Here is an 18,137-nt window from a genome sequence, read left to right as displayed (position 1 = left end):
TTAGTGCTCTCTCAGTAATATTGCCACACTGCCTTGCTCCTTACTGTCAGGGGTTTTTGTCTAGATAAAAGCAAGAATTAGGTCTTCTTTAGATCTGAAATAGCCCACAGCTGTGCCCACACAACTCAAACTACAAAATCTATGTTGATAAGGTTACTTCTGGATTTGTAGTGTCATCTACACATAGTAAGACCACAACAGCCAGGTTTGTTTTTCTGCACTAATACCAAGCAACTAATCACAGAGTCAAAGAACCATTTAGTTTGGAAGAAACCGTTAAGACCATCAAGTTCAACTGTTAATGCAGCACTGCCAAGTCCACAACTAAACCATGTAAATCACTGTAGGGCTCCACATCGTCAGCAGTGAGAAATGCACTTTGAGGATGCAGTTCATCTGATCTCTGCTTTACAGAAAGGCATCTTTAGTAGAAAATCCAAAGTCACCTCTTTTTGCCAATCCTAACAGCTGGATCCTCTCAGAGATGCATAACCTGCTGTGCACAAGTGTGCAAGGTGATGCAGCTGTATTTTTCAAGGGTTCCCTGTTTGGAAGCCCTAAGGGTCTTGTTCCCACAAATTGTCATACCCAAACTGAAATAAGTCATGCCAGTGATTTACATTCTAAGAGCAGAGATATCAACAGCCCTTGCAAGCTGGGACAGTTAATTTCATTAAAGGTTGCAGAATAAAGGGTAATCATCTCAGCTACAGCTTGGCAATAGTTTGGAACAAATTTTTGGATGTAAGTGTAAGAAAATATTGGTTTAAATGCTTTCCCTGCAGCTTTGAATGACAATGAGATGGAGAGAGACTCTGAAACAGACACATAACTTGAACTGCAAGCAGCAACTGATAAGGAAACTGGGGCAGAGGGAATGACTCAGTTGGCTGTGGTGCAGTCGCAAATCCACATGGGGCTCTGGAAATGTTCAGCCGTGCCAGTGATAACACAGCAACCACAGAGATGATTATGACAGTCAGAGAAATTCGGAGAGCAGTAATGAAAAATAACCAATGCAATAAACCACTGGGAGCTTCAGAGTCAAAGGGCACAGAGGACAATGTCTTGAAAATAAAAAGGGAAAAAAGGGACTGAGAGGATCTTTGATCTAAAGGCTTCTTCCTGCAGGTTTTATCTCTCAAGACACAAAAATACAAGGCTTATGTCTATTCCCTTAAGAACTGAACAGCACGTCAAAGAGGAGAGGGAGAGAAAGCCTTCCAAGATAACATTTAATCATCATAAAAACACATGCATGAAAGTGACAAAGAGACAAAAAAAGCATATATCTTAAAAATCAATATGTAGCAGAAATCTAATCAAAGAGTGGGGAAAAACAGTGCAGTAATATGTGCAGCGACTTGGACAGAATAAGATAGACAAATATACCCTGCCAGCTGATCTCCTTTCATAAGATGACTATTTCGTATTTCTTTTTTCAACCAAATGGTCCCTAATCCTGTCAGATGACATATTAATTCTTACTTTTCCTGGTTTCAAGCTTCTTGCAAGTATTTTCCATTTACTCTTCTTTTTGATTTTTTTTTCTGTGTATTTGCTGTATACATTTACGAGACTTTAGGGACCCATTTTAGAAAGCAGTGTTGAGAATAACTCCAGCCTCCTATCTCATTTCATACTTCTAGTGGCAACCACATATTGTCCCCTATGGGAAAAGAGTGGCTCTTAAATTGTGTTTAAGACCTTATTCAGAATATCGGAAACCCTAACTCAGTTCCATTGCATCTCTGTCAGAGGCAGCAAAGGTAGAGGCTGAAACCTGTCACTTATTTGGCACCACCACCCAAGCCAATGTACATTAAGTGTCAGGAACTAATATGGAACACAAGAAATGGAAGAGTGTTGTGGATCAAACTCCAGCAGTAACACTCCTCTTCTTGGGAACAGCCTAAGCGATTGTATTTCTTCACTAGCTGTGCCTGTGTCCTCATGCTGTCTGGTCTGTCATCATGGAAATTCAGGCTTGGCTTTGCCTGCTTTGCCTCAGGTTTTTTGCAGCCACACCCATGTGCAGATTTCTCACAGCTCTGCTAAAACTGAGAGAGGCCTGAGGGTGTGGCTGGAGAGTGTGAGTTGGAAGTTACCAAGTGTGGCACATCATGGTGCATTAGCCCTGGAACGCCTTTGGTGGCTCCCAGCCAAAGTCCTGTATTATGTGGCGCGTCCCCCACACATCACACTTGCTACTGACCTGTATGTGGCAATATGGTAACTGACATTCAGCTCTGTGGACCCACATGTGTGGCAAAATTCCCCAAGAAACATAGACTGGATCAAGCTGAGTAAGATGAGCAAGCTCCTCGGTATGTCCTGACTTCCCGAGAGAAAATTGCAGAGTTACAGGACTTTCCTCCAGCTGATCATTTCGCTCTAACCCTGCAGAGGGTGCAGTGTACATCCCTCCTTGTCTGTGTGCTGAATGGAGGGAGCTGTGGGCACTCCCATTTCCTTGGTAAGAAGCAACAGTGTGTGGTCTGGTGTATATCATGGATATCTACACATGCATTTATTTATGTATTCATCATTGCTGGTCCAAATTCAACCTTGAAAATGTTCAACTGACCCCACATCTTCTGCCTTGCAGTGCATGAATGACCTGTGTGTCTGTGGAGCTGTGTCACTGCTGGGGCACTGAGGGTTTCCCATCTGTAAGAGGGGATGTTCTCACCACACCTCTGGCTCTACACAGTCCTTGCTTGCTCTTCAAAAGCCATGCATGGAGACCCAGAGAGAGACAAAACGCTGATTGCATTCTCAGCACTATTTAGGTGAGTAATGCTGCAGGTAAGTACTTAGTGGGGCTGCCAGGGGCATTTCTGCAGTTCATTCCTGCACCTGCCTGACTCTCATGGTCCCCAAAGGCAAGTGTAGGGGCTATGGGGCAGTCATGGGCCATAACAGCCCTGACAGCCCCACCAGAATCCCCACCCAGGCACCCTGAGTCCTGTTGAAGCATAGACCTGAGCACCCAGTCCCTACCTGAGCTCTTCCTCCTGGCTGGATCTGCTGCAAGCCCAGGTTGAAAACACATGAAAAAACAATAGAGCTGGGGAGACAGAAATGCTTGCAAACTGTAGGGGGGCTCTGCCAGACCTTTTGGGGCAAAGGACACTCCAAGCATCACCTCTCTGCCCTGGTGCTTTGCAGAGGGCAGAAGTCTGGTGTCCCATTGCTCCTGCTGCGATAGTCTTAGTTTCTAGGTAGGCAGCACCTGCTAAGTCACTCTTGTCCTAGGTCTGCTTCCCTGTGTTGTACAAAACGTAATGGAAACATTTATGATCAAATCCCTTCCTTTGGGACAGATCTAATGCGTTCTTTACCTCCTGTGAACATCATTCGTTCACTTACTGAGATTAAAAGGCGTCTTTGGCCTCCTTCACTCCTGCATCAACACAGCTTTAAGTCTTACTGTCTTAGGGACTTGGAAGTAATATAAAATCTGTTTGGCAAAAGGCAAGCCTTGCTATCTGGTTTGAGTGGGAAGGAGAAAGATTTCACACCGGAGGGTGCCACCTTCCCAGCTGGCCTCTAAATCTAAGCATGCAAATCCCTCATTTGTCTGGCCAGACTGCATATTTTTAAAGCTTTGGGACTTTTCTTTAATTGGTTTAAGAGCTTGGCTAATGCATAAGGTACAGGGCAAACCAGCTGTGTTACACACGATTCTGAGTTATCTCACCACTCTTTCCACAGCCTGAAATGAAAGAAAATAACACAACCTATTACAGGCTTCAGCTACATACTTTGCAGGTTTACATGCCTGGGAGCAGCTTGGAATCTATCTATATACTTTATAAGTGCTGTTGTTTAGATTTGTGTTTTCAACAGATATAAAGCAGAAACCATTCTGAAGACCTCTCTGCTAGGAAGATTTTACTTGCCTATTATTAGCACTCTGCTTTTGCAAGCAAGTGCTCATGAGCCAATATCCAGAGTTTTAAAGGACTTCAAAGTGTCATTGGGAATCAAGTGATATGTGTGTTAAAAAGGGTTTAATGGAGCTGCAGTTGCTGTAGCACAGTGTCTTTTTATAGCAAGTTTTTACAGCATTAAGAAAAACATCCTGCAGATTTCAGTAGGACTGGCATATGGATAAGGTACTTTGCACTACGATTATTGTTTATCTGCTGTTAAAAGAAAGAAAACCATCATTGCTAGCTATAGGAAGAATGATAAACAGGAAGAGTTCTGCAAAACTCAGGCAACAGCTATTATCCCTGTTTTGGTTTTTTTTTTCAAAGAAAAGCATATCTTTGAAAGCCAATAGCTTGGCTTAGAGAATGGAGATATGAAGTGATTTGTATTCATACTGAAGATTTTAAAGTTGGGGGGTTTTTTTCCCCAGAGCAACTGGATTATGTTATCATTAGCAAAAGGCAAATCCTGCTTGTCATAGTTAAGGCAAACTTTCTGGGACTGTCTTTAAAAAGTCATAACTCAGGCTCCCAAGCAAAGAATTGCTTTACAAAAAACATATTAAATACTAAAGTGGATATGATCCCTATGTGATCATGTTGATCTGTCGGGATTGGCAGGAATTTTAATAGAGCCTCCAGTTCTCCTTTTACAGCACCATTTATAAATCTCCTTTAATTATTCCTGGGAAGCATGTAGAGATACCAGGTGAGACAGGTTCCTCATTGTCCTTTAGCAAACCATGTCAACAGCCTGCCCATTTCCGAAAGAGCCAGGCAAGGAGTGGAAAGGAAACAAGTACCCGTGGCCCACTGGGAGGGTAAGAGACTTGCCCAGGGTTGTACAAAAAGACACAGTGTCTGGGATGTAGATGTTTGGACTTGTTCCACCTCTGAAGCAACGTCATTTAAACATGTTTTACTCTCTGCTTTTGCTTCAGGCTGGGGAGCAACTGATTTCTGCCTTATCTGAGAGACTGAAAAAAACAAAGAGTCACGGAAACCTTTAGAGGTTGTGACTGCTGAAGTAGGAGCAGCTCAGGATTTCTCAAGCCTTGCAGGCAGCTGGGGGCTGCAAGTGAATGTACTCAAAGCTGACGAGAACAGGGGTCAGGCCCCAATGCTGCCCTTACACTGGCAGCTCTTCCCCATCCCCATGGCTCAGTCCCAGCAGAACTAAAGCCCCGGCAAAACTCCAGCATGGCACCCCCGTCCCTCCTGCCCCTGTTGGTTTGGCTCGAGCAGCTTCTCATTTTTCACACCCAGTCCTCCCAAACGGAAACCCTGGTCAAAAATCTTACAGAAGCAGCCAGAGAGATGTTTTTTCTTGTCTGTGAAGGCAGGCACAGGAGCGACAGCGCAGGGGGGAAGGGTTTGCAGAGTTGGTTTCTTTTTTTTTTCTTTTTGCAACCCTAGTTGTTCAGGGGAGGAGTGTCTTGTGTTATTAATGCTGAGTGGCTCCCGCAGCTACTGCGGTTCAAGGTCGTTACTCATTCGCTGCTACTGCAGGAGACGTGACAGCGCCGAGCCAGAGCTGTGCATCCAACCCTCTTGGTCCTCCTAGGCCAGCAGGTTGGGAAGAGCTACACGTGGGACAGTGGGGTCGCGTGGGGGAGTGGAGACCAGCCATGGGGTCACCTCCCAGTTTGGTCACAGGGTGTCAGGGTGTGTGGGACTTGCTGGGCTTACTGGGTGGCAGGGCCTGAGAGGGGCTGAGGGGGCATGCAAAGAGGAGGGGTTGGGAGAGCATCTGTGATGTATGAGTGCAGGATCCTCCATGGACTCCCTGAGAGGGCAGAGTCTGTGTCCCCAGCTGGGAATCTGTCCCTGCTTTACTTACAGCTACACAGGCATGCAAGTCTCCTTTCACCTCAAGCTGCAGGAATGTAGGATGCTCCCTGAGCAAGGCCATGTGCACCCTTCCTGCCTGATTTCTTCCTTTTTTCCTTCCTTAGGATGAAGGGCCCCAGGCAAACATTCCGTAATTTATTCTGCATCCTCTGGCTCTTGCTTCTGCCGAAAGCTGCTTCTTCCTCCCCTCTACCCCATAAAAATGACCCACCACCCCCTTCGCTCCCCGTGGGGCTGTACAGAGGACAGACCTGCGTTGGTATGTATCCAGGTTTTGTCTGTCTGCTGGACTTGTTCATTTTTTACTCCACTGGTGAGCTGAGAATTGCTATGCACACCATAAATCCCTTCTTTATCTGTTTCAACAGCTGTACTGCAAAATACTTGTAGTCTTTGGTGAAACAATCACTGAAGATTTTGCAAGGCCATCATGGGGTCTGGAGTTATTTTATGATTTTGTTTTTGAGTGGCTACTTCCCAAAGTTCATGTTTTTCTCTGTGGGGAACAGCATCTGAAAAGCTGGGTTTGATGTCTGTGGGTCTAGGAGATAGAAACAGGATGTTATGAGGTCCTTGTATTTGTTAGGGTTCATGATGCATTTTCCATAACTGCAGGAAGGCAGATTCCCTTCAGACTTGCCCAGGGTCTCCTCACTGACTTCATTGCCTGGGAAACTATTCTTAAAAGTGGTTGGTCCATATATGGGCCAGAGAGCTTTGTGGTCTGGATGGTCATCTCTGAATAGTGAAGTTGCAAAGGCTGTTTCCTCACATTTCCTTTCCTTTTTGTGAGTGCACACATCTGCACAACCTGTACTAAGTGGGCAGCCCCCATCTCATGTGACTGTGGTGACTGAGGTGATCTCCATAATACCTATAGCTGGAGTTGTCCTCAGCTGGCTAAATGTTTCCCAAAACAAGTCTGGTGACACCATAATCAGTTTAAACTTTGCACCAGAAATGACTTTGGCATGGCACTCCTACAGAAAGGTGGGAGCTTATATCTTTTATGTGTGCAAATGTGAAAATATGGATGTATCTTATGCATTACAATAAAATTATTTTGTCTTCATTTGGACTTGTTGATCCTAGAGGGGTTTTCCAGCCTAAATAATTCCATGATATTTTTAGTTTCCCAGGGCACTTTTGTGCTGTAAATATAAACCCTGTCACAGCTCTCCATCCTTCAGAAGGAAATAGTTCTTTTCACTGTGGCTCAAGGAATACAATTAGAAATAATAATCCTAATCTTGATAAGAGCAGATTTTTGCCTTTCCTCTTAGCCATCCACAGTGCCCCTGAAAATTTTGGTGCCAGTGAGGCAGGGTGACCCAAAAGCAGAGTGAAGTCAGGGTGGTGAGGCTTGTGCAGCCCTTGGTGGGGGAAGAACAACTGCTGAAAAGCAGAAATTGCTGCCTTGTTTGGACTGGCAGCCATGCAAGCAGTGACCGAGCAGCTGCCAGAGTGAGGGGAAGTGGTGTGGTTTAATGGTGAGATCTTGTTGTTTAATGGTGAGATCTTTAGGCAGCTACGGTTTTGATGGCACAGGAAGGGCAGTGATCATGCTCGTTTGTGGGTTTTTTACATTGCTGTTTTTCAAATGTTAGGTGTGAGCGTTGTCTGCCCTTTTGATCCTGTTGACCCAGCAAAATTCTAAATTCCTAAACTGACTGCACATTGCATTGAAGTTGCCTTATGCAAGGTAACATGTCCTCTTTTCCCCCTCCTAAATGGATGAGACCTGTGCCAGCCCCATTGCTGGGACATCTCCCCTGCATCTTTGTTCAGTGAAGAGACATGACAAACACTGCCTCCCACACCAGTTTCTCTCTCTAAGGTGTCTCTTCAGCTAAAAACATCCTTGTGAGCTCAACTCAGGACCAAAACAGACTGTGCACACCTCTGTAAACTACAAGATAAAACTGAAGTGTGGAGAGTGTTAAAAGTGCATGGGCCATGCCTGGCAAGGAGAGCTGGTGGCTGCCGGCCCAGATGGCCACCACTGGACTTTTGCTCATTAGCTACTCTCTCAACTAAACTCTTGAAAGTACTGACTGTGTCCCTTTGTTATCTCAAGCAGGAAAGGGGAGGCACGGGGGAATGATGGTTGCACTTGCTGTGACTTAGATCTGGGGTAATATCAGTTCTTGCATCTGATTTGGTGACCAGCCCTCTTAGAAGCGGAAATTAAGCCACAATCAGCTTGTGATTTCCTTCCAACAGCTCAACCCCAGACCCTGTTAGCTTAGTTTGCCATCTGGGAAGACAGTATGAGAGAACCGTAAGAACTTCCTCTGCATCTTCTTGTCCTTATAGATCAAGGCAGAATTTTTCATAGAATCAGAGAGAATCACAGAATGGTTTGGGTTGAAAGGGACCTTAAAGATTATATAGTTCCAGCCTCGCTGCCATAGGCAGAGAATCTTCCAGTAGGCCAGGTTGCTCAAAGTCACATCCAGCCTGGCCTTAAACAGTGCCAGGGGTGGGGCATCCTGTTCCAGTGCCTTCTCACCCTCACAGTGAAGAATTTTTTAATAATACCTGATCTCATTTTTAATGTTAGAAGTGTCTGCTGCCAAACGTATAGGAGATTTGATTGAAGAAATGGGTTTTTTCATGCAAGTTAAATGTGTGGTTATGTGTCTAATCTTGCAAAGTTATCTGCCTTTCTTTTCTGAGGGAAATGAGGTGACTGTGCAACGAATAGTCATTTCTGATCACTCTTGTCTACCACCTGCATGATTGGGATTGCTATGTGAGTAGCCAAAGCCTGTCAGAAAATGGATGGCCTTCCACTAACAAAACTAAGAAAATATTTCCCATTAATCCTTTCCACTGAAACAATCACACTTCTTGAAGAAATACATAGAAATGATATGACAGGAGAGCAAAGTACAGCTCTGGTACCTCATTAAATATGGTACAACTTGGTTGTTTCCTCCTTCTGTTCTCCTTGCTAGCTACGTTGCCTGGGTAGGCACCAGCATCTGGCGCAGTATATTCTGGTCATACTGGCAAAGCAGTTGGATGCTTCAAGGGGCTCCCCTGCCCTTAGGAGATACTTGCCAATGCATTTTGTGTAGGCATCTGTATGCTGATATGGAATAGGGCTGGAGGAGAGGAGCGTATGCCTCCAATGAGGTGCCACAGCAGACTGCACAACTCAGACAACTCATAGTGAGAGGTTGGTCAAAACACATCTGCTTTCAGATGGTTACTTTTCTAAAAAAGGTGACTTTTTAGAGCAAAGTCGTATTAAAAAACATTTAGGCAGAATTTTAATCAAACTCAGTAACTGTAGAAAAAGTCATAATTTTTTTTGCATTTTGTTGCAAAATGTGGCTGCTTCATTTAGGGAAAGTCTTTTTGGTGTGCAAATAAAGCAACTGGAGTGTTCCTCCCTAAAAAGGTATTTAATACTACTGATTTTTTGAGTTATAGCAAAGAGAGGAAAAGCACCCAGTATAATCCTCCCAGCCACAGAAACAAGTGTAGTATACCTAAGGAGTTCCTAACCACCTAAGATAACTAGTCTATGGCAGTTTCTAACCATAACCAGATAAATGGTCTTTCTTTCTCCTTGTCATGAGAAAAACTTGCCAACATCTGACAGTCTGTTTTCAACATCGGTGTTTCCTGCCTCCCCAGGCTGGAAAAATGCCACCTTTTTACATTCTGTGAAATCAGCTCAGCCCTTCCTCTTGGCCTTTCGCATGCTCTGCATGTGATATATTCTTCTCTTTTTTCATTATGGTATATAAAAAGGCTTTTGTAAGTTTTCCTACATACAATCATAGAATCATAGAATCACAGAATATGCTGTGTTGGAAGGGACTGCAAAAGCCCATGAAGCTGTTTTTCTTCATGTAAAGATAGTGAGGTTTGCTCTGTGCACTGCTTTGGGAGCTGGAAGATGGGTCTGGCTTTCCTTTCTGAGTTTGTTACTGACGAACAGTACAGCCTAAGGGATTTATTCAGGATGAGACCTAGAAATTCTTTTGCTGAGTGCAGCCTGACTGTTTCAGTATGGCATCCTGAAAAAGATATTCTGTGTATTTTTCTCTCAAAATTTAAGCAAGAATGAACCCTTCAGATACTCAGGTCTTTGACATTCCCATGTGTTAAATAAGGGAAATACATTTCACAGTGCAAGCAAAGTTTTACTTAATGTTAAGGTACTCAAAGACATTAAAGTCCAACTGGTAATGACTGACACTGGTGTTAATATTTTGTCATACATGAGGTCATGTTCTTCATATTTCTACATTTTAAAAAATAATGTTTCTATTAATTTTAAAAGCTTTTATTCCCTATTGCCTACCACTCTGAGTTACAACAGAGCCCTTTAGGGGATTTTGCAAATTGTTATGTTCTCTAGCAAAGTTGACTGCATCCAGAGGTACCTGAAGCAACCTCAGGAAATGCAGAAGCTGCTCTGGAAGAAGGAGAAAGGGAAGGAGACGGTGAAAGACAGAAGGGAACTTTAGTACTCAGCTGTCTGCAACATAGCAAAGAAGAATTTTGGGGAATGGTAGGTTAGTCAGTTAAACATAAATTCCTAGAAAAAATACTGACATAGTTAATAAAACAATTAAAAAGCACCTTTCAAAAATAGTGTCAGATTAATCTTATTTTCTTTGCAATGAGATAATGGCATGTAGACACAGAGGAAGTAGTAGATATTATAGCTGGACTTTACTAAGGGTTTGGCACTACCTCAGCAGTAATCTTTTGGCTGAGAGGTATGTAACATTGATCAAGCCTCTACAGGGCAGAACAGAGCTAGTGGATAGCCTTGTTCAGAGAGTAATTACAAGTAGCTCACTCCCTAAGCAAAAGGATATACAAAATGATGTCTTCCTTGGATTTCTCTTTTAAACAAACTATCATTCCATATTTTCACTACCCAGGATAATGAAATTTTTGCTATTAAATTGACAGCTCATATAAAGCTGAAATTGTTTACAAGTACATTGAAGGGCAGAATTAAATTCAAAACAATCCTGACAACTTGGAGTACTTGCACCTGAAAAGGCAATTTCAATATGGGAACATTGAAGGCACTTCAGCACAATGACACATGTAGCAGATGAGGCAGGACTGGCTGGGTAGCATCCCTAGGGAAGATCATCTGGGCCTGTGGTGGCACAACGATGGCATGCTGTCATAGAGCACACACACACGGCACACACTAAGATGTGGGAACAGAAATTAGCTTGCAAGACATGTGAAGTAACCTGTTGCCTTTCTCAGCATTGACAAGGCCTCAGAGGAATTTCAGCCTTTCCTTTTGGGACTGTTCATCAAGAATGATGCACAGTGACAGAAGGTTTCAGAGAAAAACAAGCATAAGCTATAAAAAAGTGAATAAATTAGAGTTAATTAATCTAGAGAAGAAAAACTTGAGAAGAGACATATGTGTCCTTGAAAACATTAAAAGGGTGATCCATTCTTGAGTTCTTAACAGCTAGGGCAAGAAGTAACAGAAATGAGTGCCAGTGGGGACATTTAGGTAAGGAAGAAGATTTTCTAAGGACAGTGATAAGTGAGCACAGTCATTAGTTTCTGAGAAATCTGTAGAAGACCTCATTCGAGGCCGTATCTACCCTGCCCCTTTGAAATGGCCCAGATGGCATAGATCAACTGCTAGAGCAGAGGTTGTGTAAGAGGACTTCTTTCAGGCTGGTGTTTTGGGGGTTTGGTGCTGTGACTGCAAGAAACATTTGCAAATAGCAGCATTTATTTTTCTCCCCAGCATCCAGCTGCCCTGCTCTGCTGGCGATTAACTTTGGTTGCCCTTTTTGGAGCGAGGCAATTAGTCCGGGAGCACTCAATACAGCCAGACAGCAATGCTTTCCATCTCCTTTGCCAGCAAGCAGAGATCCTGTGGGTCAGCAGCCAGGGAAGCAAATTTCCCCATCTTTGTGCTCAATATAATACCATTCTCAGCAACCTTTGCAGGTCACTACTTCCATTCAGCCAGGAGCACGTAATTCCTAGCATATGAAGAAACATGTTTTTGAAACATATTTTCAGCTCTGATTGCATTATAGAAGGGATGTTTGTGTGCTACCAGCAGCGTAAAGCGCTCTACCTGTATTGATTTGCGTGGTAGTCATTGTCCCTAGCAGTTTGCCTCTGTCTAGCTGTGCATGAGTGCAGGGATGAAATATGCCCTGTGGAGTGGCAGCAGGACCAGTGGCATTTGGAGTTCCTGATAACTTCACACAATGGAACATGCCAAATGGAGTTGGAGGCTTTCAACAACTGTGCTCAGACAAAGTGGCTGTGCACATATTGTCTGGGGAAGCACCATGACAGAATGTATAATTTACAGCTCAATGACTTCTGTAAAAAGGCCATGCCCAGTATCAGTGTAACACCACAATGTATTTTACTCTGAAAGGCTGGGAATTGACTTCGATTACTGCTAAACCAGTGCCAAACCACAGCACCTCTGTTCAGTTCACCAACATTGCTCAGTTTACTCAGTGGCAAAATTTGGCCTGATGGTCAACAATAAATACAACATTTGACAATGACAATTTTTTCTTATGTTTATACTTAGATAGAAAAGAACAGGCATGGGAGTGATAAGTACAGTAGAGACACTAAAGCAACTATTCAACAACTCATGGTAAAAATGTCATTTCCAAAATTACCCCAAGTTTATGACCATAAAATGTAAATATATCTACTGATCACAACAAAAAGGTATGCTCAGCATGCCAACACATCTGCATTTATGTGTGTGCAAATACACAGTCACATCTGTGTGCATTTGTAGATATGTGTGATCGTGTACATTTGGATCACTCATGCTTGCCTTCAGTATAATTTTCTTTAATAATCTTATTTATTGATTGTCTATTTGGATGCTGATTGCTATGTGTGTGCCTCTCACTCTTTTTTGTATGTTAACTCTATACAGAACTTCTGCTTATCTTTAAGGCAATCATTTTTACTGGGTTTAGGAACTTATATATGAAACAAGCTTTGTGCATCCAGAATCCTAAAATGGTCAAACCTTTGTGACAGGATGAAGTTATCCACTTACATTAACCTCCCCTGCCAGCAATCAGGCTTCATTAAATTTTCAATACCCTTTCCTGATTTGGAAAAGAAAAATTTGTTAATGGCACACATACATACATGGGTTTCTCTCCTATTAATTGAGAAAACATTTCTATTGGAAATGCCTGGGGTTATAGATTTTTTTAAATAGGGCTCTTAAAAGTGTAATGTAGGAAACACTAGGGATACATTTGGCTGGCAGGTATGGTACTAAAGTCTTCCACTTGATGGAAACTGAATTTTCTGTACTGTCATACCTCTGTCAGAGTCTTTGTTGAATGGCTTAACAAAACAGTATTGAATGACTAAAGCTGTAAAGTTCAGGGGCCTGAGGTAGCTCACTGCTGTTGCATGAACAACAGAAATGCTAACTGGTATTCCAGGGTTTGCTGGTTTTGTTACTGATTTTGTTACAAATGTACTCAAAATACCACTGCATTGTTATTAATATTTTAAAAATTTCTTTAGCCAATATACTATACATTATTTTAATGCCCATTGGCAGGTTTGTTAATAGTGTACCATTAAGTACAGGATATTTTATAATACTTAGAAAATTAAGGGTGAAAGGGTCATGTATACACCAACATATTTGAATGGATACCTATAATTATATTCCATTACTTCGGTATGTCTATAAAATACATTAGCCCTGTAAATGAAATAGGAAGCAAAGTGTGAGTTAAAAACCTTTATCACTCAGAGCCATTTCTAAATTACCTTTCAAATAAATCCTCTGGCTATATATGGGAAGATAACTGTCCTAACTTTGCATATACAGTTATGTCATTTGAGCTGAGCATTTCCATGCTGGAATGAAATCTTGAAGTTACAAAGGGCTACCCTTTGAAAGTATCAGCTCAGTGCTGAGAAGCAGTGCAAAAAAAAAACAAAATAGAAATTGGAAACTACTAGGAAAAGAATATATAGTGAGTTAGATGCTGGAACAGGTTACCCAGAAAAGTTGTGGCTGTCCCATCCCTGGCAGTGTTCAAGGCCAGGGTGGATGGGACTTTGAGCAACATTGTCTAGTGGGAGGTGTCCCTGCCCATGGGAAGGAGGCTGTAAGTAGCTGGTCTTTAAGGTCCTTTCCAATCCAAACCATTCTATGATTCTATGAAAAAGAAAACTTTCTTGTATTGCAACTTTGCATAACCATGGTCTGCCTGCACCTGCATCTCACGTAAATGTTCCCATCTCAGAGGAGAAATCCTGATTTGTTATTAGCTTCCCAGGTGAATGCTCTTATTTCAAACAGGAATTTCTTGTCCCAGGTTGAACTGGAACTCGATGAGACGAATTTGTAAAGAGGTGTTTTTATGCCTAACCAACAGCATCTGCATGAGAAGTAGCAATATTGTCTTTTGCTGACAGACTGTGGATTCTCCTCACCTGTAGGCTTTAAAAGATGCCTTGGAGCTTAGGATCATCTATAAGTGGAAGAAGCAACACTGTGTTTTGGTAAAGTCTTCATCTTCTATATAAAGCCAGAAATGTGATAGATGGATTCATTTATACAGAGGCTTGCTGCTGCAGATAGATTTTTGAGGAAGAGCCTTTCTGCTTCACCAAGCAAGGCTCCAGCTCCTGCTTCACTGGGAGCAAACAGAGTGGCCACCACCTGACTGTCAGGCTTTGCAGAGAGCTATTTGTGTCCAAGGCTGCTTTTTTGTACTTACTTCCTCCTTGTGCTTTGTGGGTACATTCAATTTATGGCTGAGGAACAGTGATATGGCTGGAGGGGTGAGAAAGAAGTCCAGCACCCATAAATGTAGCAAAGCAAGGCAAAGAAGGATGTGTCAGGTGCAAGAAATCCAATTTAACAGAGAACCCACAAATCTGAAACTTAGAGAGGCAGCTCTCAGTACCCAGACGTTTTTTGACATCCCTGGGTATAATTCTAATTATAGAGCCTTTCAAACTTGTGCAGCAGAAGTGGATTAAGTTAAATAGTCTGCTCAAACTGCCAGAGGCTTCTCAGCTAAGAAATGAATTCCTCTAGCTTTGATTTTATTATTGGGGTATGATTTTTTTCCCCCGAGCTTATTGGAAATGTCATTTTATTATTACACACTACTTTCAAATACATGGAGAGAAGTACTTCCTGACATGTGAGTTTTCACCTCAGTGCTGCTGAGCAAAATGGTTATGGTCTTGTCTTATCTCTTCCGAAATTAATAGCAGATGGCACAAACTATAGCTAGAAGAGACAGGCACTTTATTAATACCAGAGTCTAGTTTCTGATGGCTGGTAGGTGTTGGAAGTTCTTCCAGAAAAAACATTCTTCAGCCTGTCAGGGTGTTGAAACCCATTATTGAAGTAAGACAGCAGAGTCAATTTATTGAAACTTGTTTCTAAAGAAAATCATGTGCGACTATAAAAAATTTAGAGCTTTTTTCAATGATGAAGCCTATTTACATTGGCTTATATCTACCCAGTTCATGATAAGAAACAAATCATAGCTAAATATCAAGTAAATTAAAAGCAAGCAATAGCTGTAATGATTGGCCAGCTCTGGACATGCTTTTCTACTGAAGCCATAGTACTAAAAAGCTTATATTATTGCACATATCATAAGTAATTAAAGCAGTGAGATTTTGACAGTCAAAGACATTGGATTTCCCCCTGCCCTTTTTAGCTAACTAATTATTTTCCATTTTTAGCCAGAAGAATTAAAACCCATTAAAAGATAGGATAACTGGTTACTATTTCTTTCCTGCCACTAAATCCAGAGGAAGATGATATATTTAATTAAAAAGAGAGCAGGCTTGTAGTAGGAGCGAGGATGATCTGAGTTAACTTGAATTTATAGACACTAATCTGTTGAAGTTTTACCTATAGCCCAGTACCTGAGGTAGCTTCCCCTAGAGGACAAATCAGAGTTACTGAGGGGGCATTTTTTTATCAAAAAAAAAAAAATGGGGAGTCTAGGTGGGTTAAGCTCCCTGGACCATAATTACCCTTAGACATTTCTCTTCTCTTCTCACAGGATTCAACCTTTTTCCCTGAATAGTTTACAGTCTCCAGCCCAAGAGCTGCTCCTGATGACATCACTCTAAATCAAAGGCTTTGGCACAGCTCATGGCAGGGCAAGAAGAGGTGCCAGCAGACCATGAGGAGTAAAGAGAGGTGGACCAAGGGCAGTTGATAAAAGCCCTGGTAGAGAGCAGATCAGCCAATGGCTCATGTTGGTGCCATGTGTTCCTGGGGAGCACCTTTTCCAGAAGAGGGCAGGGAGACTCCCAAATTCAGGTCCAGAGACTTAGCTGTGGTGTCTGAGGATGCCCCAGCTGGACCTGCAGACCCTTTTGAAATACTTTGTTTATCAGCTTGTCCCATGAAGTGCAGTGGGTTTTTGTCTGGAATAAATGCATTTGGGGGGAAGAGCATTTGAATAATCAGGGTGTGGTCTGCAGGTACCCAAGGTGGGGAAGGTGCAATAGCATGAACAGAAACATCCTCTCTGTGATAGTGAATGCAAGTTTATGAGAGCAAACATTCTGAAGTTCAGCTCTGTGGGTTTTCCCAAGTAGTCAGGCTATAATTATTGTTATTTGTATTCATATAGCATCTAGTAGCCCAAGGTACTGAGTTAAGTACTGCACAAACTCAGCGATGGCTCCGTTAATCCTTGTGTGAAGCAGTTCTCCCTTTGGGCCTGGTTCAATAGACACAAAGGTGTCTATCTGACTTAATCAACCTGAAAAATTTTCATCTAATTGCCAGGAGGCTGCTCTTTGAGTAGTGTTACCCACATGATTGTGTTTGTGATTAATAATTCTGTTTCTATTTGGCAAAACTGAACCAAAAATAGCCTTTTTGTTTCTCACTCCCTCTATGGTACTTTGATAAACATGAGAGAGAAACTCACATCTTCAATGGAGACCGTCTCCTTGTGTAACAGAGAAAATGGAAACACCAAGAATATTTTTATCCTCAGCCCAAGTTTTTTTTGATTGGAGCTGTTTGTCCATAAGCCCCTTTTTCTACAGACCCTGGATGAAGGTGCAGGAGCACCGGGTTACCCAGCACAGACAAAATGGGAGACACTTCCTTCTGCTGCAGTGGGTGAGACAGCTCCAGTCTAAACAATTCTATGACAAGGAGATCATTAGGTGAACGCCTGACCTTGCTGTGAGTAGAAAGGAAGGCACAGAAAGTTTTATGGTTGAGTCATCATTGAGGTAATTTTCTGAGCCTCCATCCTCATAAATAAAACAGACATAGAAGTCAGGGGAAGGGGAGTTTTTGTTGTTAATTATATAGCCTTATAAGAACTAAGTTATGTAATGCCTTTTAGACGTGTTACAGTGTGTCTCGAGGATGTGCCCTGCCATCTCAGTGCTACAGGATGGAGTCAGTCCAGCACGGCTATGCCCATGCTACCACAGCAAAGGAGCCAGGGTCTGTTTTCTGTCTCTGAAGCCAGTGCAGGGCATGGTTTGCACCCCAACAGCTGAAGTATCTTTCACTCCTCAGCTTCCCCCTTCTCCCCCAACTCACTGTCAACTCACTGAACTCATCAAAATGTGCTCTGGGGACTCTTCCTTAGCACAGGCACAAGCACCACCTGGGCACGGGATAGGACAAGGGGAATGGTTTTAAACTAAAAGAGGCTTACTTTAGATATGAGGAAGGAGTTTTTTACAATGAGAGTGGTAAAACACTGACACAGGTTGCCCAGAGAGTTGGTAGTTGTCCCACCCTTGGAAATATTGAAGGTCAGCTTGAACAGGGCTCTGAGCTACCCTATCTAGTTGAAGATGTCCCTGCTCATTGCAACAGGGTTTGGACTAGGTAAAGTTTGAAGGTCCATTCCAGCCCAAACAGTTTTGTGATTCTATGATAAGGCTGTGCTGAGGCACCTGCTAGTGGTTAAAACTGGTCCAGATGGTCTGGTTTTTGAGCCCAAGTCCTGAGCATGCTTTACCCTTCATCTTGGATGTCCTTTTATTTTTTGTTTAGGTCTTTATTATTGTACTCTTTTCTTTATGAGTTACTGTTTTCAGTGAGCTCTTAATTCCTTGGGCCAGTTAGCCTCTGGCTATTTGGAGGGGCAGGAGGTGAGGGTGGATAGAAAGGAGGGGGAGAGGGAAGAAAGAATTTCCTTGGTTTTTTCTGTCTCCATTTGTTCTCTTATTCTTTTAGTCTGACTGGGGGTAATGGCTCTTAGCATGCTTTATAAATCATTCTGCAGAAGATCTTGAATGAGTATTTTATTTAATAACTATGGAGAAGTGGGCTTTTATCCCTGCAAAAGAGGTGACAAGTTC

General features: G+C 42.5%; 1 protein-coding gene across 4 annotated transcripts in view; it reads left to right on the top strand.

Annotated features, from left to right (window-relative positions):
• The first annotated feature begins 2,423 nt into the window (after positions 1-2,423).
• AOAH (acyloxyacyl hydrolase) overlaps positions 2,424-18,137 on the top strand; it is a 79,620-nt gene continuing 63,906 nt past the window's right edge. Inside the window, exons 1-3 of one of the 4 annotated variants that reach the window (XM_071561413.1) lie at positions 2,424-2,476; positions 2,609-2,792; positions 5,894-6,048. In XM_071561413.1, the coding sequence (XP_071417514.1) occupies positions 2,683-2,792; positions 5,894-6,048 (265 nt within the window). In that variant the 5' untranslated portion in view covers positions 2,424-2,476; positions 2,609-2,682. Of the gene's footprint in view, positions 2,477-2,519; positions 2,793-5,284; positions 5,511-5,893; positions 6,049-18,137 lie in introns of those variants that run through there. The other 3 variants (XM_071561414.1, XM_071561416.1, XM_071561415.1) reach the window with 3 other exon arrangements.

Source organism: Pithys albifrons, chromosome 7 (genome assembly GCF_047495875.1).
Source record: "Pithys albifrons albifrons isolate INPA30051 chromosome 7, PitAlb_v1, whole genome shotgun sequence".
NCBI lineage: Eukaryota > Metazoa > Chordata > Aves > Passeriformes > Thamnophilidae > Pithys > Pithys albifrons.
Note: the sequence above shows the minus strand (reverse complement) of the source record. Positions and strands in the feature narration are given on the sequence as shown.